The 24,639-nt window shown below is 45.8% G+C and overlaps 1 protein-coding gene across 1 annotated transcript in view; it reads left to right on the forward strand.

The window, feature by feature from the left end:
- Window positions 1–24,639, forward strand: part of LOC134492815 (peroxidasin homolog) — a 54,618-nt gene that overhangs the window by 10,367 nt on the left and 19,612 nt on the right. The window contains exons 2-9 of the mRNA XM_063296932.1: window positions 2,145–2,216; window positions 8,966–9,037; window positions 10,602–10,673; window positions 13,699–13,770; window positions 15,178–15,249; window positions 19,894–20,063; window positions 21,388–21,505; window positions 22,326–22,495. Of these exons, the coding sequence (XP_063153002.1) occupies window positions 2,145–2,216; window positions 8,966–9,037; window positions 10,602–10,673; window positions 13,699–13,770; window positions 15,178–15,249; window positions 19,894–20,063; window positions 21,388–21,505; window positions 22,326–22,495 (818 nt within the window). The remainder of the gene's footprint in view (window positions 1–2,144; window positions 2,217–8,965; window positions 9,038–10,601; window positions 10,674–13,698; window positions 13,771–15,177; window positions 15,250–19,893; window positions 20,064–21,387; window positions 21,506–22,325; window positions 22,496–24,639) is intronic.

Raw genomic sequence — 24,639 nt, forward strand, 5'->3', positions numbered from 1 at the left:
TGTTTTTTATTGGAATCAAATTCCATAGGATGTGCCATATATGATCCAAGCAGCCCTGGGAATATTCATTTCCTGTCATTAAGGTTTCTCTCAATTTGCAGACCTACCTACCCATGGTGTGCCACGACGCAAATCATGTGATTTATGGGATGGTGTCCACCAATCCTACTATGACATGGCTCATTTTCATACAGTTATAGTCCTTGAGTTACAACCACTCATTCAGCGACTGTTCAAAGTTACGATGGTGTTGAATGAGGGGGACTTACAACCCGTCAGCAAAGTTGGCAGTGGCAGAGGGCATCTTTTTCCTTGTTCTGAAACAAGGTACTTGGATGTAGAAGTCCATGGGATGTCTGCCAGATACTTCCAGGCAAAGAAATTCTTAGCACTATAGAGTTGGAAGGGAGTTTGGTTGTTTCTCCAGCAGGCTGGCTGGGGAATTCTGGGAGTTGAAGTCCAGAAATGCTGGCTGGGGAATTCTGGGAGTTGAAGTCCACACATCTTAAAGTTGCCGAGGTTGAGAGACCCTGCACTACAGCTTCTTCTCTCTGTACAAGTCCTCACTCAGTTTGATGGAAGGGTATGGGTTTTGAACGTTTATGAGGACAAAATGTTTAGGGTGAATGTTTACGATGACAAAAATCTGGAGTCTGGGCGTCTTTTCCAACGGATGCGTTTTTTTCAAAGGCAGAAGCTTTTGTGAGATGCCAGTCATCATAAGCTTCTGCCCTTGAATAAAATGTGTTGGTCAGAAAAAGCGCTACAGGGTCCTCCTGATTTTTCATGAAGAAGCTCTACTGAGTGTCCCCCACACTGGAAATTGAAGGAATGCAGACCAGATGGGAGGACTGTTTTGTGGTAGGTCCACAGGTCTACACTGGGACCTGTATGGCCTCTTCCCACATGGCTTTTAACCTGAGCTGAATGCTAGGGGCATCCATTTGGGAGGAGGTATATTTCAAGTTCATATATTATTTTCTGTGGTTTTATATTTTTTTTCTTGGTTGTAACCTGTCCAGAAAATCAGAGTTTTCTGATCAGGGCGGGCTATAAAAACTGTGACTCTATCAAATAGAATCGCGGTTTCTGCCCATCCACTAAGACTGGGCAGAGAGGTGCATTCCAGATCTCCTCCATTAAACAGTGTAATTGATCTGGACTCGAGGAGTGCCTTCTCCGTCATAGCAACTGCCCTGTGGAACGACATCCCCCCAAAGATCTGCGTAGAGCCACCCTGATGATGTTCAGAAAGTCACTGAAAAGCTGGTTGTTCTCTGGGTTTTGGTGACTCTGGAGTCCTAGTTGGTTGGTTGATGAGTGATTTTTTTCCAGGCACATAAGTCCTTCTTTTTATTGTTTTTTTTAAATTTTAAGTGTAAGCTGCCCAAAGTTGCTTTGGAGTTGGACGGCCTCTAAATCTAATAAATAAATAACATCTCCAACCCCTTAAAGGTATTACCATTTGTGGTATCCTAAGAACAGTAGAAGAGCCCTACAGAGATAGGCCAAGCTTCATCTTAGTCCAGCATTTTGTTCCTCACAAAGACTGTCAACATGACTCTGGGCTTCGCACAAGCAGGAGAAGGAGAGATCTACATCTCTCGCCATTGTTCCCATGCAACTGGGATTTGAAGGCATGCTGTCCCCAACCCAGACGTCTGATGGAGTCTTCAAGACCAACTGCCCTTGATAGGCCTTAATGTCCTCTGAAAACATCTCCAATCTCCTTTTAAAGCCTTCCAAGTGAGTAGCCACCATGGCGTCTTGTGGGAATTGAGTCCTACAAGTCGATGACACATGGTGTAAAGATGTCCTTCCTTTTCCCCATTCCAAATCTCCCAGTCAACTTCATTGGCTGACCAGGGTCCAGAAATGGATAATTTTTATCTGTGGCAAAAGGTATAAACCCATTTTCCAATTACCCCAATGGCATCTGCTTCAGGTTCAGAGAACATGAGTTTGGTGAACATTTGGCATTGGGTGCCTTAGGGGGATACGACAGGAGTGTGCAGCTGTTAGCTGAGCTTTTTAGCTCAGCATGGCCTACAGACCTACCAAAATCAATTATCACAATGACCGGGGAAGCCAAGCGTGCGTGGGTGATGGACTGACAAGGAACCACTTTCTTTCATTCTTTCCAGGGATTTGCGCTTCAACCGCATCAAAAACATCAAGCCTGGAGTCTTCAGGAATCTGAAGAATCTCGACACACTGTAAGCTCTTGGGGGCTGCCTGCAATTTTTGCCCGTCTTACCTAAAATGGGAGGGAGGAAAGGTTTGCGCTGCAAGCTGTTTTTGCCGAACTTAGCAGAAATAACCCCTCTGAGGGATGGCTTTGATTGCCTTGGCTAGGGCGCAGCCCTTAAGTTAGGACATGGTCTGCTGGACGACTTTCAAGGCAGCTTGATTTTTTGGCTCAGACTGAGCAAGCAGAATCACCTGCTCTGTTGTCTTTGGACAGTCCTGTGTTTTACTGCATTCCAGAGGGTAATAGCTCATGAGCTGGGCTTCAGAGCTCACCGTATCCCAGGAACACTCAACATATCAAGGGCTTTTCAGGATAGGGAGCAAGTGTGGGCTCCTGAGTATAATTTAGCTTTGGGGATGACCTTATTGCATTCAGCTGGAGGAGGAGGAGGAAGGTTAACTGAAAGGGTTCAGGGGTGAGAGCAACTTTTTGGTTGATGGTCATAACACCTGCCCCCAAGAATTAGCCTGTTGGTTTGCTGGTGGTGGACAACTGCCCTTTCCATCCCCACCGGCCCCTTTTTTCTCTCTCCCTTCTTTCTACTTCCTTCCTTCCTTCCTACAAAGGTTCTCCAAAAAATAGCAGTTTGTTCCTGCCAGGTCCCCAGACGGATTGGTTCCAAACTCTTCCAGGCATTAGATTTAATGTGTTCCAACCCAATGCCCAGCAGATGCCTTGGACTACAGCTCCCATCACTCCCAGCTGGATTGGCCAGAAGCAATCTAAGAGGATGTATTGACCCAGATGGGAAAGGGCTTCACTGCTCCTGCAAGCATCATCCTGCATGCTTGTTCCTTACTCTCCTTCAAACCAAGCAGCTCTAAGGTTGACCAGCTAAGGTTGCACAGCAGTGCAGTCAGCTCAGAAAGAAGGGATGTGGGAAAGCTGAGCCCCTTCTGTGCCATGGTCAACTTGATGCACCAGCAGGGTCTTCCTCATCCCCAAATGCTTCCCTGAAGAGCCACAGTTTCATGGCTCTCGGAAAATGTCATAGGGAGGGAGTGGTCTGAGCATCTTAAGGTAGGTTATTCCAAAGGAGGAGGGCAATCACTGAGAAAGCTCAAGCAAAGGGTCCCCATAAATGGCATTTCTCAGTAATAGGACCCTCAGCCAGCCCCAGTGCCCACAGGGAGGGGGTCAGAAGTGGCAAGATGGAGAACAGAACATCGCGGTGCATGTTCCAAATGGGCAGGGCATGCGTCAGGGCATTCTATCCACCATCTTGCCAGTGTTGACCCTCTCCTGCAGATGCTTCTGCAAGCCCTCCTTCCCAGAACCTTCCAGGGTAGTAAGCTTGAGTGAGTAGAGAATTCTGTGGCCCGCCTTCTGCTTCTGTCAGGAGGAGGAGAAGGAAGAAGCCATCTGGCCAACTAGCCTCCTTTGGCCAGTGCTTAAAAACTGGTGGAACTCACTGCTGCAAAGCATGGTGGCATCCATCAGCATGTGGCTCAGACAAATTAATGGAGAATAAAGCCGTTGATGTCTATGGTCCTGGAAGCTATATGCTGCCCCCTTCTCTTTGAATATCAATAAAGATAGATGGCCATTGCCTTTAGGAAGTGCTTCTTGGAGGCATCTGGTGGGACAATGTTGGCAAAATGATTCTGGACAAGAATGGAAGGTTCAACTAAGTCTTTATTTAAGAACAAATAGGCTATGAGGCAGGTTGACACAAAGGGATGATTACCATCCAGCCAGGCTCTTCATGAAACCTGCTGGCAGTGGACAACATTTGCTAAATGCCTTTAAGTTTCAGGACTGTCCACAAAGTTTTGGTTTTAAAAATGGACAGGAGTCAGCTATAGCAAGTGACAGTCCTAAAAACCAAACCTGTGCAGGTAAACCAAGTGGAATCTTAGAAGGAATTTCCAGGAGGAGGAGGCAGAACAAGGTTCTCATCTATGTCTTCATTTCAAAGATGACTTAGAACCTTCCCATATTTCCATATTCAGAGCTTCTTTAAACAAGGAGTAAACACATTCTTCATTTGGGAGGAATTCTGAAATATATTGTAAAAAGAATTAGGATTAGGATTGTACATAAGCACATAAGCAGTGTCCTGCTGGATCAGACCCCTGACCCATCTAGTCCAGCAGTCTGTTCTCCCAGGGCAGACCAACTGCCCAAGGAAGCCCACCAACCTCCCAGAAGATGGCCTTCATAGATAGTCCCATTGCCATCAAGGTCTTGTTGTATCATTTTGCCCCAATCTGGACTCCTCCAGATATGCTGAGACAGCAACAAGGCTGGAAGTTGTGGCCCCAACACAACTGCAGAGCACCAGATTGGGAAGTCCGGATTACACTTAGAATGAATGATTCTGAAACAGGAAAACAGCAGAGCAATTAAAAAAACAAAAACAGAGCAGATCCCAACAGGGATCCAAGCCTGATTAGAACTGAAAAAAGTGAGGGGGGTGGTGGACAGTTGGGCTCAAAGAAATTCAGGCCAAGAAGTCTTGCGTAGCCAAGCCAAGACGTTTATCACCATCCCTGCTTACAAACTGGGGCGACGTTGATGGATACTGATTTCCACCAGATATGCAAATCCTCATGTGGAAACAGACCGCAACTTATTTCTTGTCAGAGCCAAATCACAGACGGTTGAACATTTTGGCCGGCCTGCCCAGGCTTGTTTGACCTGGGCTGTTTATGGTGGCCATGGCAACCATCAGCAGATGTTTCAAGTGGAGACCCAAGACTAGAAAGTCTTGTGAAGTTGCAAATTGTAAAAGCCTCCCTGCAGCCGCTCGTTTCCTGCCCATTGAGGCTTGTTATGAATCACTGTGATAGGACTGAACACCCCCTCATCCGCCGTTTGAAGCTCTGTTCAAAATACAGGAAGCCAAGCCAACCCATGGAGGGCTACCTTTGGAGGAGAGCTTTCCCTCATCTGGAGCCTGGGCTACGCTTCTCCATGTCCCAGCCACATAGGAAGGAAGAGGGTTACCGTATCAAATGTAGGGGAGGTGCTCCAGTCTTTCAGGAAAGACATTCCCCGCAGCAGCCAAAGATGCTATGAATGGGCCTCAGATAGAGCATGAATGTTCGCGCTGGATGTGGGTTATGGCCCTTTCCCACATACTCAACCAGAAGAACCACTGAGGTCAGCAGAAGGTGTAAGTAGGCAGAGGATGGAATCATCATGCTTGCATCTGGTGGTCTTGCATCTCAGGATTAGTTTCTGAAGCAGTTCATGTCTTACCAAGACTTTGATGCAGTTCTGCCAGCTCGAGTCCTTTAAATAGGCTGACCAGACATCCCGTTTTGAACGGGACAGTCCCATTTTTTTAATATTTCCAGACCGTCCCGTCATTTTGATATAAAAGTCCATTTTGTCCCGTTTTCTTAAAAACCTTACTTAAACATTTGAAAGTTCCCGCGAACCTGTCAGAAGGCAGTCTGACTTTGAGTGGAAGGAGGGGGAGCTCGGCAGAGACGGCAGGAAACAAGCCACAGAGCTCAACCCGGCGGGAAACCTAAAAAGGAGAAAACAGGATCGGCTGATAGGCGGTGATCAAAGGGCGAGCCGATTGGCTCCTGCCTTGAAACGGCGGGAAGGAAAGAACGTAAAAGCACAGCCAGAGGAGGAACGGCTTGGTGGGGACAACCGTTCACTGGACTCTCCAGCCCAGCCTTGCCTCTCACAAACAAAGGAATCCGAAGATTCCCAGCCTGAGAAAACCGGAGAAGTTCCTGCCTGCCGATCCAGCCCGTCACCCAGCCCTGCCTCGTTTTGCCATCCCAATGTCCTGTTTTTGTCTCAAGGAAATATGATCAGCCTACCTCTAAATCTTCCAAAACAGACTGCTTTACAGCATGTATGCCCTCCCAAGATGTTTGGAAGTTGGGTGGGATAAAAGGATGGGCCTTTTTTCTTTAAGCCCTACTCTGCCTGCTTCTGAAATGAACATAAGCAGTGTTGGTGGCCCATCTTAACCCTTTATTTATTTGTGGGTTAGATGTATAGCCTTCCTTTCATCTAAGAGCTCAAGGCTCCTCTGCTCCCTTTTCCCCGCAACAACAACCCTGTGAGGTAGGAAGGGGGAGAGACCGGCTCCTAATCACCCAGGAGCTTCTGTGGCGGAGGGTTGACTGCATCCTGGATCTCCCTGGTGTCAATCAAGCCCTTTCACCACTCTGGGTCTTTGCATCAGCTGCCAAATCGCCTTGTGTAAGACTTAGCAGAGCTGGCATCTGGAAAGGTCTCAACCATCCTGGATTTCTTTTTGCAAAAAGGGGAAAAAAACAACAACACCCAATGCCAAAAGATTAGCATGGGGTCTACCACCAGATGTTTGTGTGGACTTTAAGGCCAGACACAAAGCTGGACGCTAAACAGGCCTGGTCAGGCGCCTCCTTTATCGGTTCAGATCTGTTCCGCAGGGTTTTGCAGTTTGTCTCGACTGGGGCTCCCAAACTCACTGATCTGGCTCAGGGAGACTGTCCGAGAATGGATAAGGAACTGATGCAGACTCAAACACAGAGAGCCAAAAGCTCAGCGAAAGGGTCACTAATTCCTGTTTGCGACTGTTTACAAAAACGAGCTGATGTGGTTGGAGCGTATGCTTTCCAGCTGAGTGGAAAAACGGTAAGGCGGTGGCGATGATGATCAGGAAGAGGAGCAATCTTGTGGAAGGCCTTGCACATTTTGCTTCACACGCTGCTTACTTGTGGAAGATTTAATTCTGTAAGCCACTCGGAGTCACCATGTGTGAGGTGGGTGACCTTATAAATTTGTTTAATAAACAAATAATAAGTAATAACTCGTTGCACAAGGTTGCTGTTCCTACCAGCATGGAAAAAGCCAGTCTGCTAGGCAAGGCTTTGATCTTTCCAGCTGCCAAAGCAGAAATGGGTGCTGTCTAAGGCAGTGTTTCTCAACCTTGGCCGCTTGAAGATGTGTGGACTTCAACTCCCAGAATTCCCCTGCCAGCACGTGTGGACGTCAGCTCCCAGAATCCCCTGGCCAGCCTCTTAAGGACGCTGAGGTTGAGAAACACTGCTCTAAAGAAAGGGGACAAGAAGGAGATTCTGTCCCTTTTATTCAGACTGTCTCTGTAGTTCCAGCACATGAACCAGCTGGGGTTTGCGCTACAATGGGGTTTGCTCAAGGCTGCCCTTGAGCATTGCTCTGATTCATCTCCGTCGGCTGCAGCGTCTCCTAGTTTCTTCCTTCTGAGCCCCTTCTCTGCGGCTACTCCTGTCATCCAGCCTATTTTTGAACACAGTTACAACGCTCTTTTAGAAGAACGCTAGGCTTGTGTTCGGAAATAGCCTGACTGACAGGTAAGAGAAAGAGGGAGAGATTGCAAAAAGCTCTTCCCATCTTCATCCTGCCTTCCCTTAGATCTTCTGCCTTCACAGGTAGTGTGTCCACCCACCTAGATTCACCTGCTCTAGCTGAAGGAGAATAATACTTTTTCCCTATCAACAAGTGTTGCTCAGTGGGAAGGAACATGAAGCTACAGGTAGTCCTCATTTAACAACCACTTGTTCAGCGACCATTCAAACTTACGACGCTGCTGAACGAGTGGTACTTATAGCCAGTACTCATAGTTGTGGCCATTGCATGCCCCCACGGTCACGTGATCATGATTTGCAACCTTCCCTGCTGGCTTCTCTCGCATAAAGTCAGGAAGGAAGTTAGAAGCCACACTCACTTTACGACCCGCGTAGTCCTTGTTAATGATGGCAGCCGGGACTGCCGGAACTGTCTCTGCTGAGTGGTGCGGTCATGTGACGTTGCACATAACAGCCACGCTGCTTAGAGATGAAGTTTCTGGTCCTGTTGTGTACCTTAAGTGAGGACTCCTTGTACTGTAGGGGAATTTACCAACTCAACCGGTTTCTTTAACTTGCTCTGCATTAGATCAGTAAGGATAGCCCCAGTTGCCAGTGTTAAATAAGATCTATTGGTTTTTTTACATTTAAAATTTTGTTTTAAAGCATTTAAGGAAGAAAATCAATGACTACCTAAAAGGGGAAAGTGAAATCATGGATGGAAAATAAAATATCAGCAAAGAAAGAGAATGTATGTTTGTCCTACAATTTAAAATTCATTATTTCATTGGTTAAACAATTACATAATTAACTGAATATCTAAAACTAGACTCGTTGGATCATTCTTGAAAAATAATCCATCTCTGCTACGGTCAGAGACCAGCATAAGTCACCAGCTTCGTTCCCAGCAGAATTGGGACTGGGGCCCCAGTTGTTATGCTGAATCGCTTTTCTGCTAGCCAAAAGACTGGTGGAAAGCTACTTAATGTAGCTATCTGGAGACACCTTAAAACTATTTGCCTCTTCAGACAGAAGACCTCATCGCTGCAAGGCGGCCTACAGCTATGGTGCCTGATGGATGGAGTTAATTCCAGACTTAATTGTAGTTGTTTGTTAGATTTATATCCTGTTTTTCTCCTGGGAGAGCAAAGAGGTTTGCCCAAGGTTCACCCCTTGGTTTTTTCCTACTCCAAGTAGATTAGGAAACCGTTAAAGGTGGGGCTCACCTTTGATTAATCAATCTGCTGGGATTTAATAGTTAATTGTATTGCTTCTGAAGTCTTGGGACCACCCTTGGATGAACAATGGATGCTAATCTGTTCGCAAGGAAAACATCAGAACTCAGCCAGTAACCTCAAAATAATGCATTAATCCATTGCTTTCATCTTTTTGCTTTTCTACCTGCCCTCCCCCCCCCACTTTTCTCCCCCAGGCTTTTGAACAACAACTTACTGAAGCACATAGCACAAAATTCCTTTGAAGGGCTTAAGAAGTTGAAATACCTGTGAGTATTGACCCACCCATCCACCCCTGCTTTTGACATTCTCTAAATCAGTGTTTCTCAAACCTGGCAACTTTGAGATGTGTGGACTTCAACTCCCAGAATTCCCCAGCCATGCTTGGGTTGCCAACTTTGAGAAACACTGCCCTAAATGTTTGCAGCTGGAAGCTGAAATAACTTCATACAAGTTAAATCTCAACAATGGGCTTCTTGGCCTAAGATGCGATGCCCCAGTAAACTATATTATGCATTTACATCAGGATTTCTCAACCAGGGTGCCGCGGCACCCCAGGGTTCCGCGAGAGCTCACTAGGGGTTCCCTGGGAGATCACAATTTATTTAAAAAGTTATTTCAAATTCGGGCAACTTCCCATGAAAGAGGTCAGTTTCATTCTTTATTTTTAATTTAAGAACACTGTTGATGCATACAGTATATACAGGCCCACACATGAATAGCGTCCCTCTTTGGGGGGAGATGGGCGGTAGTGCAAATTTGAGAAATAAATAAATAAATAAAATAATTTTGTGGCTTCTGGCCTCTATCTGAGCCTGAATGTGCAGGGGTTCCCCTAGGCCTGAAAAATATTTCAAGGGTTCCTCCAGGGCCAAAAGCTTGAGAAAGGCTCATTTACATGGTAGTCTGGTTCACAAAACAAGGTAGGACAATGGCTGACTTCCCCACAATGTGGTGCACCACAACCTATCCAACTCCCTTTCAGTCCAATCTAAGGCTACCACATCTGCAAACATTGGAAAGACCAGTAGATGGCAAGTGATAGTCATGGCTTTCTGTACCATTTCACTGCCATCTAGTGGTCTGCATTTTTGCAGCCCAAACTGCAAATTGCAGCAATGCTAGACAAGACCTAGTTTGGTGTGATGGTTAAAGGCAGCAGGCTAGAAACTAGAAAACTGCAAGTTTCAGGCCTGCCTAAGAAATGGAGCTGCATAAACCAGCTGGATGACTTTGGGTCAGTTCTTCTCTCTCAGCCCTAGGGAGAAACAATGGTCAACCATTTCTATAACTGTTTTGCCAAGAAAACCACAGGAACCCATTCAGGCAGTCAGCAGGAGTCAAGACCAGCTCAAAGGCACAAAATATACGGTCTTCGGAACCTTCATATCCAAATGTATTAAAGCAAGTTGTATTCCTAAATATGATAATATATACAAATATGTATATATACTGTAAGTGTCATAAATATTCAACAGAACATTTCCTGAACCTGGAATGTGCAAAGAATGGCTGGCTAAATTTATATTCTTATGCATGTAAGAATGTAGGAAACTTGGAACAGAATATTTATAGATAAGGAGTACATATGTTGATACATGTTGAAATTGTTCTATTAGAATTACCTGTGTGTCTGAGTTTCAGCTGGCCCAGAAAAATATTGCTGTTATTAATTCCAAACTGATTATCTGGGATGCTGTAGGCATTATAGTGGCACATGAGTTTTGAGTTATTTTGTTTGTTTGTTTGAAGACTGCATACACCAGGACAATATCCTTTTTGCCTGCAAGGTTTCCCATTATAATTCTTCCCTTTTTCTCTTTCTTTTCCAAGTTACCTTTATAAGAATGAAATTCAAAGCATCCAGCGACAGGCCTTCAAGGGGCTGCATTCTCTGGAACAGCTGTAAGTTGGCAGAACTTTGAGTTAGAAATTGCACAGAGACCAATGGAATTTCATCTCTGGATTTTAGCCAACCAACCCCCACCTCTCCTGCCCCCATCCTCCCTCCCAAGACACCAACTGCAAGTTGTTCTAAAATATCTTTGGCTAACTGAGATGACCATGGGCCTTGGCAAGGGCTAGCTGAGACAAGATGAAGCAGCACCAAGGGCTTCTTGTAAAACAATAGAGACCTATCCTGCAAGCCATCTCTTCCCCTTTCAGAATTCCACGCTCTGTCTTACCGGGTTGAGTATCTGCCCTTTCAGAAGATTTTCTTCTGAACATTTATTAAGATCCTTCAGCACAGCCTTGGGGTTCTCTGTTTTTGTGGACCTCTCTCTTGGACACAGATCGCTCTGTTATAGCTATCAAAGGGCCACTTTTAGGAGAACTGACATTGCACTTATGGCATGTCCATTTTCAGTCCTGCGGACTAGGAATTCTGGGAGTTGAAGGCTGTGATGAATGTATAGGAGATCACACTTGACATTTTGGCCAAGCAAAGGTCACAGTGGGCAGAGCAATAAGGGGAAATGGGTGGGGCCATATTTTCTCCTTGGACTTGGTACTCCCATCCCTTAAAAAAATGTTTTAAGCCTATTTGGAGGTTTATACTATTTTATTTTGCATTCTTCCTACCTTAAAATGGCAGAAAATTTTCAGCATCTGTGTTTGGAGGGGCAGCAGGAGGCCACACTAATAGTCTTGAAGGCTAGCTGTGGCCTACAGATACACACACACACACACCTTCCTGGTTGAAATACAGAGATGCTCATTGCTCAAGGAGACCATTCTTCCTGCAGTTTGTGGAGACTTTGAAGGCACCAAGTCTTCATTTTGATGCTCAGAAGATCCCTGTGGAGGTCATGCAGCTCATGATGTCTGCAAAGAGACTCATCTTCCCTGCTAGATACTCCAAATAAAGTGTTCCTCACCATTTATGGTGAGGAAAGTATGCACTCCTTCTCAAATGATCTCATATGGAACTGAAGCCCAAAACTGATTTTTTCTCAGCATATATAATCAACAGGAGATGGTCCAAACTGCTCTTCCACAAATCTTCTGGAATTGCTTGAAAATTAGCTCAGAACACTAAGGAAGTCAAGGCAACCTCCAGATGCATTACTCTGGGTGTTGAAGACCACTGATTGGAGAAGGAATAAGCTACTTGAGGTGTGATTTTTTTTTTAAAAAAGGACAGGTTTCCTGAATATTCTTTTTTTTTTTAATGTCACGTATCTAGCCCTATGTGCATATACGATCAATCAGAACGGGTTTGACATTAAAGAGACTGAAGACCCCCACCTGCTTTCAATTGTAGGAAAAGGTTTTGATTTGGATCCTTTGGCGTTCCTGAAAGATCTCCATCCCTTTGCTCAAATCTCTCTTATAAAACTGTGAGCCGCTTAATGGAGGACACAAGGTGCCTTTTTGGATTGCAATGGGATTTTGCAAGAACGCTTGAACGCTTCACCTTTTTTCCCACCCACCCTGAATTCCTCCACTGTTTTGTGAGCCATGTTGTGCAGCTCTCTTTTTACACATCCCAGTCAACGTGGAATGAATTGTCATTCTGTTTGGTCTCATCCTGTTTAAAATACTTTACCATGTGTCTAAATACGTCAGAAGGGTTGAGAAATCTTGAGAGAGCTGGATGTGCTACATTCCTGGCTAGACAAACTAAACAATTGTGTTGGAATCGTAGCGGCTCAGGATAAGTAGACAACAAGGAAGGTGGGAAAAGCTAACAGATGACAGCCTGTACTTATGGTTATTGCAGGCTAGATAGCAGCTGTTTTTTTCAGGCTCTGTAGTAGCAACGTGGCAGGGAGAAATCCAGTTGCTTTGGGGAGGGGGTTTTTCACCAATAAGGAAAGCTTTGCCCACTGAATTTCTGCCTTTCTTGTTGCCAATTAAGATTCCCACCCACCATATATGGCTTATTTCCTGCCTTCTGTTGTAGCATTTCCCAAATTTGTAATAGCTGAGGTGTACCCCTTTTTTACAATTACAGTTAGAAACATAATTCCCTCTAACACCAAGGGGTTTTTTGGGGAGCGTACAAGAGAAAATATTGTTTTCAGAGGATCGTCTGTGGCTTGTCTTAACTTGAGCTGACGTTGGGGCAGTAAGGAACTCATGGGAACATTCTCAAGGGACAATTTTGCAGTCCTTGTATCAGAAAAGAAGGAAGGATACAGATAAGAAGGAAGAAAGGACTACAGAATACTGTAGATCAGAGGCTTCTACCTCTGCAAACAAATCCTTCTGTCTCATGAAAAACTTTAATGGGAGTTCCCCAGCATCATGCTCTCCGAACATGTTGAATCTGCAATTTTCAGAATTCCCTACTATTGCACTAGCCAGGAATTCTGGGCATCAGGAGTGTCTGCTGCATGTCAAAAAAGTCAAGATGGAGTCTGCAACCACATGAGCGAAGCTATGCCCCTTTTTTTTGTGTGTCACCCAATGAAGTTGAACCCTGGAAAAATCAGGACAGACAGAAGGACACATTTTTTATACAGTGCATAATTCAGCTTTGGAATTTGCTACCACGAGAGGGGGTGCTGGCTAACAGCTTGGCTGGCTTCCAAATAGGGTTGGAGACATTCCTGGAAGTCCTGGGGATCCATGGATCCTAGCCTTGATGGCGGTGGGACTGCCTCTGAAGGCCATCTTCTGGGAGATAGTTGGCCACTGGGCTTCCTTGAGCAATTGGTGGGCCACTGGGGGAAAAGGCTGCTGGACTAGATGGGCTGATCTAGCAGGGCATGGCTTACGTTCTTGTATTATGATCACGTGGACATGGCTGGCATGTTGACTCTTTGGACCCACCCCCATGAATGTCCCAGCTGGGAGCTGCTAAGCCAACAGACCTAGCGGACACCGGATTACTTTTCGTATATTGCTTGTGATTTAGTAAGCAGCCTCCCTTTGGTAATTAATTATCTATTCTGTTTCTTTGCTTTGTCCCTTTTCATACCAGCTACCTGCATTTTAACAACCTTGAAAGCCTGGAAGTGGGAACTTTTAATGACCTACCCAAATTGGAAAGACTGTAAGTCATGCAGTGATTGACAACGGTTTGGTAGTGACTTTTGGCCAGGCGTATTTCATGCAGACTCCAAAGTGATTCTGATTTTTAACAAGGCAGCCAAGGTTGGCCAATTGCCCTGAAATCTAGGTTATTAGTAATGTTTTATTCAGTAAAACACAGCTGACTGGGTTTGTACAATGCACTAAACCACAAAGCATTTTACAGCAGAATGCCTGGTTTCATGCAGCCCGCAATGCCATGTGGAATAAATGGAATAAACCACAGTATGTTTTTTTTTTTTTATTCCATATATTTCTAAGCCAAATCAAAATTTTACATGGATGATTACCATGAAATATGGTCATCCTTTACTGAAACTCTTCTGTAAAATTTTATATACTCATATATATGTATGAGAACCCCATAATTGCTTGCTTTCTTCCATTATTGTTTTGTTTGCTTTATTAAATAAAGGCCTCCCCCAAAGCCAAGTTTAATAAGAATATCAGATCTGGTTGCAAACATTTGGACAACCACTAGATGGCAGCAAAGAATTAAGATACTCTGTTTCTCCTAGTAGCCGTCTGAATGTTTGCAGCCTCCAGTTGGTGCTTTTAGCCTTTCAGGATAGAATGCAATCAAAATGTAGCAAGGGGATCAGCATTTGCAGGAATCTGTTGTATTTGGTCCTCACCTCCCACCCTGAGTTGGTGGATCAAAATGCTGTACAGCTTGTGGTGGACAATGCAGCTGCAGTTAGTGGCCAGGAAGGAATGCTGCATCATTTCTTTGACAATCCCTTTTCTTGCCCCCCACAACTTGCTGTATGTCAGCCTTACTAGGTGGACCAGACAGGAAACATGACCAGATGAGCTAATTCTGCTTGTACATTGGCAGAATCTTGCAAGTCTGAAAGTACAATTCTCCTATCGTCTCCTTTACAGCCCAAGAAACTAGGGAGGGTCCCTTCTGAGCCTCTTTCTCCACCCATTATGCAGCTGTGGGGGATGCCCTCTCTTATCTGACTGCTCCCTAGACAGCATCTGTTGGCCCAGTGTCCCAAGGTCATTCCCACATACTATTACACTGTATCTCCCATCCACTGTTCTAATTCACCAGCTTTTCACCACTGCCATGCAACGTACAGGGCCCTTCTGTGTGTGGTGGTTGCATGCCTGTGCCCTCCTGATACTGTGGGTCTTTCGTAGCCCTTCTGCAGCTGAGACCATTTTTGGCTCGGCTTGGAGCAGAAGGAACTGCTGCAAGAACATTTTCGCAGCATTAACTTCTGAGCTTCGAAGCAGGCAGTTGCCATGGTTTGAACCTGGAGACCCACCTACTGTAAGCATTCACCCACATGGGTCTACCTTTGAGTCACAAGTCTTGGATGGCCGCTAAAGCCTGTTCTCTTTGTTGTCCCCAACACAGCTTCTTGAACAACAACCGAATTTCCCAGATCCAGCCAGGAGCTATTGGCCAACTTGAATCCCTCAATCGTCTGTAAGTAGACAACATGCACTGAAGGAAATTATTCACCATCATGTTTTTCACCTAAGGACCAGGACGGAGGCAAAGGAGAATCCTTCTTCAGCAATCCAGTGGTTTTGCCCCCAATAAATATAACTGGCCTTAACCTCCAAAAAGGCCAGGTCACTGGGTAACCCCTGTCACCCACCAACAAAGCTTGCTTAGGGACCCCCCTCCCTAATCTCAGATGGTTGGAAAATAACATTTTTTGTCCAGGAGAAGTGCCAGTTTGAGGCTGCTGGATCTTGCTCTTTGAGGCTGTAGGAAAGTCATAGGGAGCCCTATATTTTTTAACTCAGTGCCTCATAGAGACAGAGAACACATTGGTGTAAGTCAGTGTTTCTCAACCTCTAAAATGTGTGGACTTCAACTCCCATGGCTGGCTGGGGAATTCTGGGAGTTGAAGTCCACACTTCTTAGAGCTGCCAAGGTGGAAAAACACTGGTGTAAGTGGTCACAGTAGGAACCTTGTGAGTGTTCTCAGAAAGTGGTTGCAATTGGGGATGAAGCTAGAGGCTGGCCCTTTGCTTCCCAATTCTTTATTTGTAATTGCAAAAACGAAAGAGAAAAATTAATCCATCAGGTAGGGCAGGGGAATGGAGGGTACCAAGAGACTTCCTTGAGCACTTTGGTGTCTCCCTGCCAAAAGCCGGTCCCCACTCAGCAGTGAACATTTCATTTAGACCATGAATATCTCACCTTTCCTCCACCAAGCTTAGTGCAAAGTATTTAATTTGGATGAGGTGCAATCCACAAGGCCCAGCTTTTGCTCACAGAGAAATAAAAAGGATTCTGAAAGGAGAAGGTGATACAAATGTAAAAGAAAACTTATTTTCCTGCAACCGACCAGAGTCTGAGCATCCGGTGCCCCTAAATCAGTAGAACGCTATTGAGTCATTTATTCCAGATAGACTGGGAAGTGACAGAAAATGTGTTAAAGAAGACATTGCAGAGTTGTTCAGTGTCGGGAATAAAAATTTACCTAAGTAAATCCGTTTTGAAAAGAATCTACTGTTAAAGATGCTGATCTGGTTTAGGAGAAAAGAGGGTGCTGACTCAGGCTTTCCGCTCCTATGGATTTGGGCTGCGTGATGCTTTGGATCTGACGTGGAAGAGGAACCTAGAGGAGCACATGCACAGCTCTTGTCTGTGACCCATTAAAGCAGCCGTGTCTGCTGTCGTGTGACTCTGAGAGACATGGTTGTTTTAATGAGTCGCAGGGAGAAGGCTTATTTGTGCTTCCGCATGTTCTGAAAGAAGCTTTTCCAAACTGACCCTGAAGTCACGCACCCCTAACAGATATCTGTCAAATATGAAATATGAACTACTAAGTAAGCCTGTAATGATTGCCTATCCTAACAGAGTCAGACTCACAAGCAGGTACTTAATGATATCTGATTTATTGTGAGAATAGTATGCAAATACAGAGAAAGCTGAGAATGAGTAAAAGCGCGCCAAATACAAACTAAAAACCCTCGGCTCAAACGTAATCCCTCCCCTCGCCCTGCCGTAGCAAACTCCCCCCCCCAGGTGCTGTTAACCGTTTTCTACTGATCCTGGGAAAGTAACCTTGAACACATGAGATAACCCAAACACATTCCAGACCAGCAGCCAACAGATAACGACTCCCCGAGATGGAATCCTCCTCCCTTCCCAGATCAAACACGTATCAGGTAAATGACATGTGAAATGTTACGATGTACCAGGAACATGGAACGGTGAACATGACATACCGCCCCCCCAAAAATACTAAGGAGCAGGTTTCCCCGACGACTTCCCCGACGACTTTCCCGGATGTTCCTCGGTCTTTCCTCACGGGCACGCCGCCGCTCGGTGACCTTCCTTCCCACATCGGAGGCATTGTCCCTTCGCGTAGCGGCGCTCTCTCTCCTCTTCCCACGCACATTGCCCAGGCTTCCCAGTGGGTGTAGCGGTGCGGGAACCCTTGCTGAGCTTAGCATATTTCATCACCCTTCGGTGAGCAAAAGTTTCTTGGGCGTGCTCAGCCTTCCCTGCCAGCTGTATCCACTCATACAAGGAGTCCGGGTCATCTTGCCCCAGTGACCACCTTAGGACTTCCGTATTTAGACCGTCCTTAAAAAGTTCTATTAGGGTGGATTGGGACCAATCCTCAACTTTCCCAGCCAAAGCCTTAAATTCCAGAGCGTAGTCTGCCACCGATCGTGGCCCTTGGCACAGCTCCTTCAATGCCCGTTTTGCTCTTTCTTTAGCTAACGGGTCTTCAAAGTGTAATTTTAACGCCCACAGGAATTCCTCAAACTCCTCCAACTCAGGGGCCTCCGATTGACACAACTGCACGTACCAATCGGCCGGCCGCCCCTTGAGCTTAGTGGCAATGGCATTAATCTTAGCCCTTTCTGAACGGAAGCACTGTTCCCAGTCGTCCATATAACTTCTTGCATTGCTAAGGAAAAACGACAGCTTGGTTGGGTCTCCATCGAATTTAACAGTAAAGTCCTTTATCCCCACTCTGAGCGGTCCCTTCATCACAGCTGGACGATCGGCCTTCCTCGTAGCCCCCAAAGATCTCCGCTCTCGAGGAGGGGACCTTGAAATTCTCACCCTCGGTGCTCTCACTTCCTCTCAGTGCCAGGTCCTACTCCTTTCCTCTGGGGAAGGTGGGGGCGAGGAAGGCTGAAGCTCGAGCCCTCCCGAACTTCTGAAGTCTCTCTAGCGGGGACTCTCTCCGTTCTTACCACCGTAGAATCGGGTTCCCCCTCGCTCGATTCCTCGCTTTCCATGGTTTGTGGATTTGGTTTGCTCATCGCTAGCACGTCCCCTCACAAATAAATCTGGAAAGGGGCTAACGGAAAAATTTTTTTTTTAGATTCTCAGCTTTATGTAATGATTGCCTATCCTAACAGAGTCAGACTCACAAGCAGGTACTTAATGATGTCTGATTTATTGTGAGAATAGTATGCAAATACAGAGAAAGCTGAGAATGAGTAAAAGCGCGCCAAATACAAACTAAAAACCCTCGGCTCAAACGTAATCCCTCCCCTTGCCCGGCCGTAGCAAACTCCCCCCCCCCCCAGGTGCTGGTAACCGTTTTCTACTGATCCTGGGAAAGTAACCTTGAACACATGAGATAACCCAAACACATTCCAGACCAGCAGCCAACAGATAACGACTCCCCAAGATGGAGTCCTCCTCCCTTCCCAGATCAAACACGTATCAGGTAAATGACATGCGAAACGTTACGATGTACCAGGAACATTGGAACGGTGAACATGACAAAGCCTTAGAGTAGGAAGAATATGAGACCTGAGCTTGTGTCAAAGACGCTTCAGCTCTTCCAAAGGGCAGCTCCATTCCTTCTTAGCTGTGTGCATGGTTCAGCTTGACCCACTAAGCCATCTACAAACCCTGATGTGGAAACATGTTTCTGGTTCAGCTGTGTGGATGCTGAGCCAGACACTCTTTAAAAGCATTTTTGAAATGCTTTTTGGATTTTGAAAAGAACTGAGCTTTAGTAAAAAGAAGGGGAAAAGGCATGTTTGCCTCAGAGAATGGTCTAAAAATAAATATTGCTCACTGAAAGCCCAAAGAGACTAGTTTCAAGGAAAGTTTGACCATATCCCAAGTGATCCCTGACCCAGGCATTGATCAGACTAGTAGCACTGTGCCAATTTTTAACTTTTTCCAGCTGTTTGTTTTGATTTCTTAAAGAAAGAAATGGTTCTGGAATGTCTTTTTTTCAAAGGAGAAGAACATGGTGGGGAAACTTCTTATAAATGGGACGCGGGTTTCTTGTCTTCTTCTAAAAGGCAGCAAAAGGGTCCAGACTTTCATTGTGGAATCCTCTCACCATTGGCCCACAGCCTCCTTGGCTTCCCACACTTCCATTCTGTCAGTCCTTCAAGAGTCGTCCAGACAAGAAACCAAAACCATGAGTACTAACACTGCCTTTATTGTAAGGTTATAGTAACAGAATCTTGCAAGTCTGAATGCCCTTCCTCCCTCCCCTGCCTTTACTTTTCAGAGAACTAGGGAGGGTCCCTTCTGAGATGCTTTCTCCACCCCCCATTCATTCTGTGGGTTGAGATACCTCTTACCTAACTGTTGCCTAGCTGCGGCTCTTCCTGACTCCCGTTCTCACAGACCATTACACATTCGATCACAAGGGAAGACAGCAAGAGGAGCCTCTTCCCAGGTCCTTTTCAGTCTGGAAGCTCTTGTTTGGGCCGTTTGAGCATGGGTTTAGCGCTCTTCTGAAATTGCCTTAAACCCGTACCTAAACGAAGCCCACCTATCAGCTGACGTGAATTCCTTCCCTGGGTGGTGAGGGAAACAAGCCTAGGGGAATCCACCAGTCCCTGTTCTTAACATGCCCTGTATATTGTAAATAAGGGCGGCACACTCTGGTAGGACAGAGATCACCAATGAGGGCAGAATATTTTAGCATAGTTTTCTTCCAGCTCAAGGACTGGTAGATAGCACTTTAACTGGGCTGTAAGGAAGAGCCCTAAGGGACAAGCTGTGGATAGCAGAAGGCAAAGCAGAAGGAAAGATGTGACCTTCCTGTATCTGTGGTTAAGCAGGAAAGGCTGAACTCATAAAGTCAACCCTTATCCTTTCCAATCTGCCTCTTCCCAGGCGGCTGGACTCCAACGCCTTGCTCTGCGACTGTGACCTGATGTGGCTGGCCGAGCTGCTGAAGAAGTACACCATACAGGGCAACACTCAAGCAGCTGCCACTTGCGAGAGCCCACCCGAGTTATTGGGTTGTTCTGTCATCACCCTGACCACCCGAGAATTCAACTGTGGTGAGTGTTCCATCAAGGACACCTCCGGATCCACTACCGATTTTGCTCACTACCTTTGCAGACTGTATGTTTGTCTCCGTTCATGCCCCAACAATCCCTTGAAACAGTTCAGCAGCTCAGCAGAATTTCTACCTGGGCTTCCTGGCTGGGTTCAGACATGAGGCTGACTCTAAACTGGGATTAGCAAAAGCCAGTTGCTGGGCTCACCTAAGATCCTTTGCCTGAATGGCTGATTTGGCGACAAGTGAGAGTAGAATAGTTGTTGGGAAACGATGCAACCTAGAGGAAAGTTATGGCCTTGGGTGAGTAAGATTGGTAAAGCAGACCAGGAAATCAACTGCACAGGAGGACTAAAACTACATTTATTGAGATTGGCTGTAATAGCAGAATCCTGCAGGTTGGGTGGTGCCACATCTCTTCCTCCTCCTTATACGTTAGCGAATTAGGGAGGTGTCTCTCTGAGCCTCTTCCAAATATTATCTGTCTGTGGTGGACTTAAGACACATTTCGCCCCTTGTTGCTTTGATAGCGGAGTTTGCATATCTCCATCAAGGCCATCCCACTCACTCTCTACACCAGAGTTTTTCAAACCTGGCAACTTTAAGAGGTATGGACCTCATGCTGGCTGGGGAATTCTGGGAGTTGAAATCCACACTTCTTAAAGTTGCCAAGTTTGAAAAACACTGCTCTACACAATCCTTGTCCTGGCGATGCCATGGATATAATCCAATTAGTTATGTGGTTTTTCTTGTCCCTTGGGCCGGCCTGACAGCCTGCTTGACTCTGCTTACCATTTTCAACACCAGCTATTTTATATCCACCTTTTCTTTCTCCCTTTCTGGGTAATGCACTGTCAGTTAAAACATATAAATATTGAAACTGTAGAAACCCAATATAAAACAGCCTCAGAATAACACAAATGCGTACCCGGAGTCCAGCCCAACTTCCATCCTTGTGGAACTGCCAGAGCCTATCTCCTACTTGAGTGGTTCAGATAAATCATGTCTCCATTTTATTTGTTTACAAACTTCATGGAGAAGTTCAAGTAAACTCTTGTGAGTTGAGTTCTTATTCCTTTGAGTTGCTTTTGAGTCTTCCTGAGCAGAGGCTGGCTATAGAAAACTAGGACGGACTGGATTAATTCAGATCCGGATCAGAGCAGAGCCTCAGTTTAGGCTCGGCTTAGTTTGCACCCCAAGGGCCTCAGTGAGTCAATCTGGGTTTTGGCTCAAGGGGGACATTTAGCAATGCTCAGTGAAAACCCCAGAGCCATGTACGACACCCTTCAGCTTTTGAAGGGGCACTCTTTGCCTGTGTGTTTCAGAGAGCCCTCGCATCACAACTGAACCGCAAAATGCAGATGTTACTCTGGGCAACACCGTCTATTTCATCTGCCGGGCAGAGGGGAACCCCAAACCTAAGATTATCTGGCTTCACAACAAGTAAGTAGGATGGACCATGTCTTCTGAGAGAAGCCTAGGCCAAAGCATAGGAGGAAACCTGGTGATGTCTTACGGCGGGGTGGTGAGAAAAGGCAAGATGGCGGAAGCAACATGACAGTCTAAGCCCTGCCCTACATTCCACCCCTAACAGACAGGGCATGGTTTGTGATGCCGTTTCCGCCATCCTTCATTTTTTGGCTTCTTCCCACCTGCGGATGCCTGGGGGAAACGCAGGTTTGCTGGACTTCTATTGGTGTAAGGTTCACAAATAATGTTATCCTGGGAAAAAAAAAGTTTAGCAAACAGCAGAAAATCAGTATACCCCTCACCTTACTTTTGCATTCTTTCTGGGCAGGCTGGAATTGGCAAACAAAATCTTGGGAGTGCAATCCCTCATTATTTTTTTATTTATTATTGTTGTTGTTGTTGTTGTTGTATTGTTATTTAAGATTGTCTCCAGGGTATTTGCAAGGGCCTGACATGGAAAGACCAGGTACGCAGCCAGCATGCTCCCTGTAACCTCTGTAATCAGGGCACCATCTATGCATTTGAATCTGGCATGGAATCCCCATCTGCAGCCAAAGATCAGGAATTTTGAGAAGCTGGGCAGTGCCATTCCTTCCTTGGCAGATGCCACCAACTTTGTGCATATGTTTGCTGATCTTAAGCTGCCTTTGGTCTTGATTAATGTGACCTCTGCGTCCTCTTAAGGCACGATTCAAGCTCTGGACCCCAGCTTTCCCCAACTTGGCACCCCCCAATCCTTCTGTCGGCCAAAGGAGGAACGAGGCTGCCTGGCATCTTTCTTTTTGCATTGCAGCAACGAGATCGACATGAAGGATGACGGGCGGCTGAACCTGCTCCAAGATGGCACGCTTATGATCCAAGACACTAGGGAATCCGACAAAGGAATCTATCAGTGCCTGGCCAAGAATATTGTGGGCGAAGCAAAGACCCATGAAGTTGCCCTGCGCTACGCTGGCACTCCCTGTAATGCCCTTAAAATAAATGAAGATCTTGTTCCTATGCCTATAAGCACCAGATGGATGATTGCTTTATGCTTATTTTATGATGGGGTTACGAAATCCGGTAGCATCTCGCACTTCCCTGTATCGGCTGATAAAGCCAGACCAATTTGGGAAAGCTTGCAGACTCACTGTTGCTATGGGTGGGCTTTGCAACCCTGTAAAATGCAAACGAGTGAAAAACCAAAGGGGTTTTGAGCGAGTGGATGATGTGGCAAGTGGAACTGGGGTAAGAAGAAACATCTCAGGGACTCCGTCTCAGACTCATCCATGGGGGCCGGTAAAAAATGTCAAGAGGGCAGCCACAACTGCACAATCCAGTTAATGACACCCATTTGAAAAGAGGCATGGCTTTAATTGCACAATTGCGACTGCCCTCTTGACTATTTTGATTCCCCCTCTCTGTGGACACCCCTGTTCCATCCTCTTCTGCCCAAGACCCTCTCTCTCCTACAAGTGTGGCCTTCAGGATGATCCTAAAGAGCCAGCATGGCCCTTGATTCCTCACCCATGCTATAAATGGTATTGTCCGGCTAGATTCACATCATATGCTAAAACTGTAAACTTGGATTAAGAAAACACAGTTGCTGCATTTATATGTCATGTTATATCCAAACCAAAAATAAGTCTATCCAGTTTTCTCGGCAACATTGTCAGAAGTGGCTTGCCCTGGCCTTCTTCTTCTTAGGGCTGAGAGAGAGAGACTGGCCCAAAGTCACCCACTTGGCTTCATGCCCAAAACAGGACTAGAACTCACAGTCTCCCAGTTTCTAGCCTGGTTGCCTTTAACTACTGGCACTCTAATAATACTTACTCTGATTTAAGACGGAGTTTTTCAACTCGGCAACTTTAAGATGTGTGGACTTCAACTCCCAGAATTCCCCAGCCACCAATTCAACAGACAGCATTCCAGCTAGAAAATCATTAAGTCTATATTTTCATTTCTAAAATTCCTAAAGAAACAACAAATACAGCTGGAACGAATACAAATTAAAAGGAAAGGAAAGGAATTTGGAAGGATCATAGAGTGAAGAAATGGAAAGGAATCAATCTCACATATGCAATCAAAAAATGCAGCAATGTCATTGACCACACTAATACTAGCATAACAATACTAATAGCAATAATAGGAACAGCAACCCTTCTATAATTATTACTATTATTGATAATGTTGATTTATTGATACTGTTAATAATGGTATTACTTTCTCAGTGCAAACTGGCCATGATTATAGGTTTGGGCTCTGATGTGTTCTCAACTTTTATGGTGAAAGCCCTCTGTATTTAGCTACACAGTTGGAAACTCCAAAATATTTTATACAGAATTCCTGTCTGGAGAGCTTTATCCTCCAATTTCAGCTTCTTATAAGTTTATCACACACATTGACTCCTTCTTTAACAGGGCCCATTCTTATCCTACTACCATAGAGAGCTGCTGTAAAGATACAGGTAGTCCTCATTTAGCAACTGCCTTGTTTAGGGACCGCTGGCAGTTTTGACAGTGATGAGAAAGTAATTTTGCGAACAATCCTCGCATCAATGACCTTCGCGGGTCTGTAAAGCTGAAGGAAGATTGTAAGCACAGTTGTGTTTTCACTTAGTGACCTCCTCCGCTGGTGTGGGGTTTGGTATCATCAGGACGCTGAGGATACCCAATTACACATCTCCACCCCAGGTCGGTCCAGTGATGCTGCTCAGGTGCTGACTCACTGCCTGGAGGCTGTGAGGGTCTGGATGGGGAGAAAAAAGCTGCGAATCAACCCTAGCAAGGTTGAGTGGTTGTGGGTTTTGGGCCCCCTGGGGTCAGGAGAGTTGATATCTCTGACTCTGGATGGGGTAACACTCCCCCACACAGATCTGGTGCACAATTTAGGGGGTCCTCTTGGACTCATGGCTCCTGCTAGAAGAGCAGGTGACAGCTGTGGCTGGGGGGGCCCTTTGCACAAATCCATCTTGTGCACCAATCGCGCCTATTCCTGGATCGGGAGGCCTTGCTCACGGTCACCCATGCCTTAGTCACCTCCTGTTTGGATTACTGCAATGCGCTCTACATGGGGCTGCCCTTGAAGACCATCTGGAAGCTGCAACTGGTCCAGAATGCAGCGGCATG

This window comes from Candoia aspera, chromosome 3 (genome assembly GCF_035149785.1).
Source record: "Candoia aspera isolate rCanAsp1 chromosome 3, rCanAsp1.hap2, whole genome shotgun sequence".
NCBI classification, from domain to species: Eukaryota; Metazoa; Chordata; class Lepidosauria; order Squamata; family Boidae; genus Candoia; species Candoia aspera.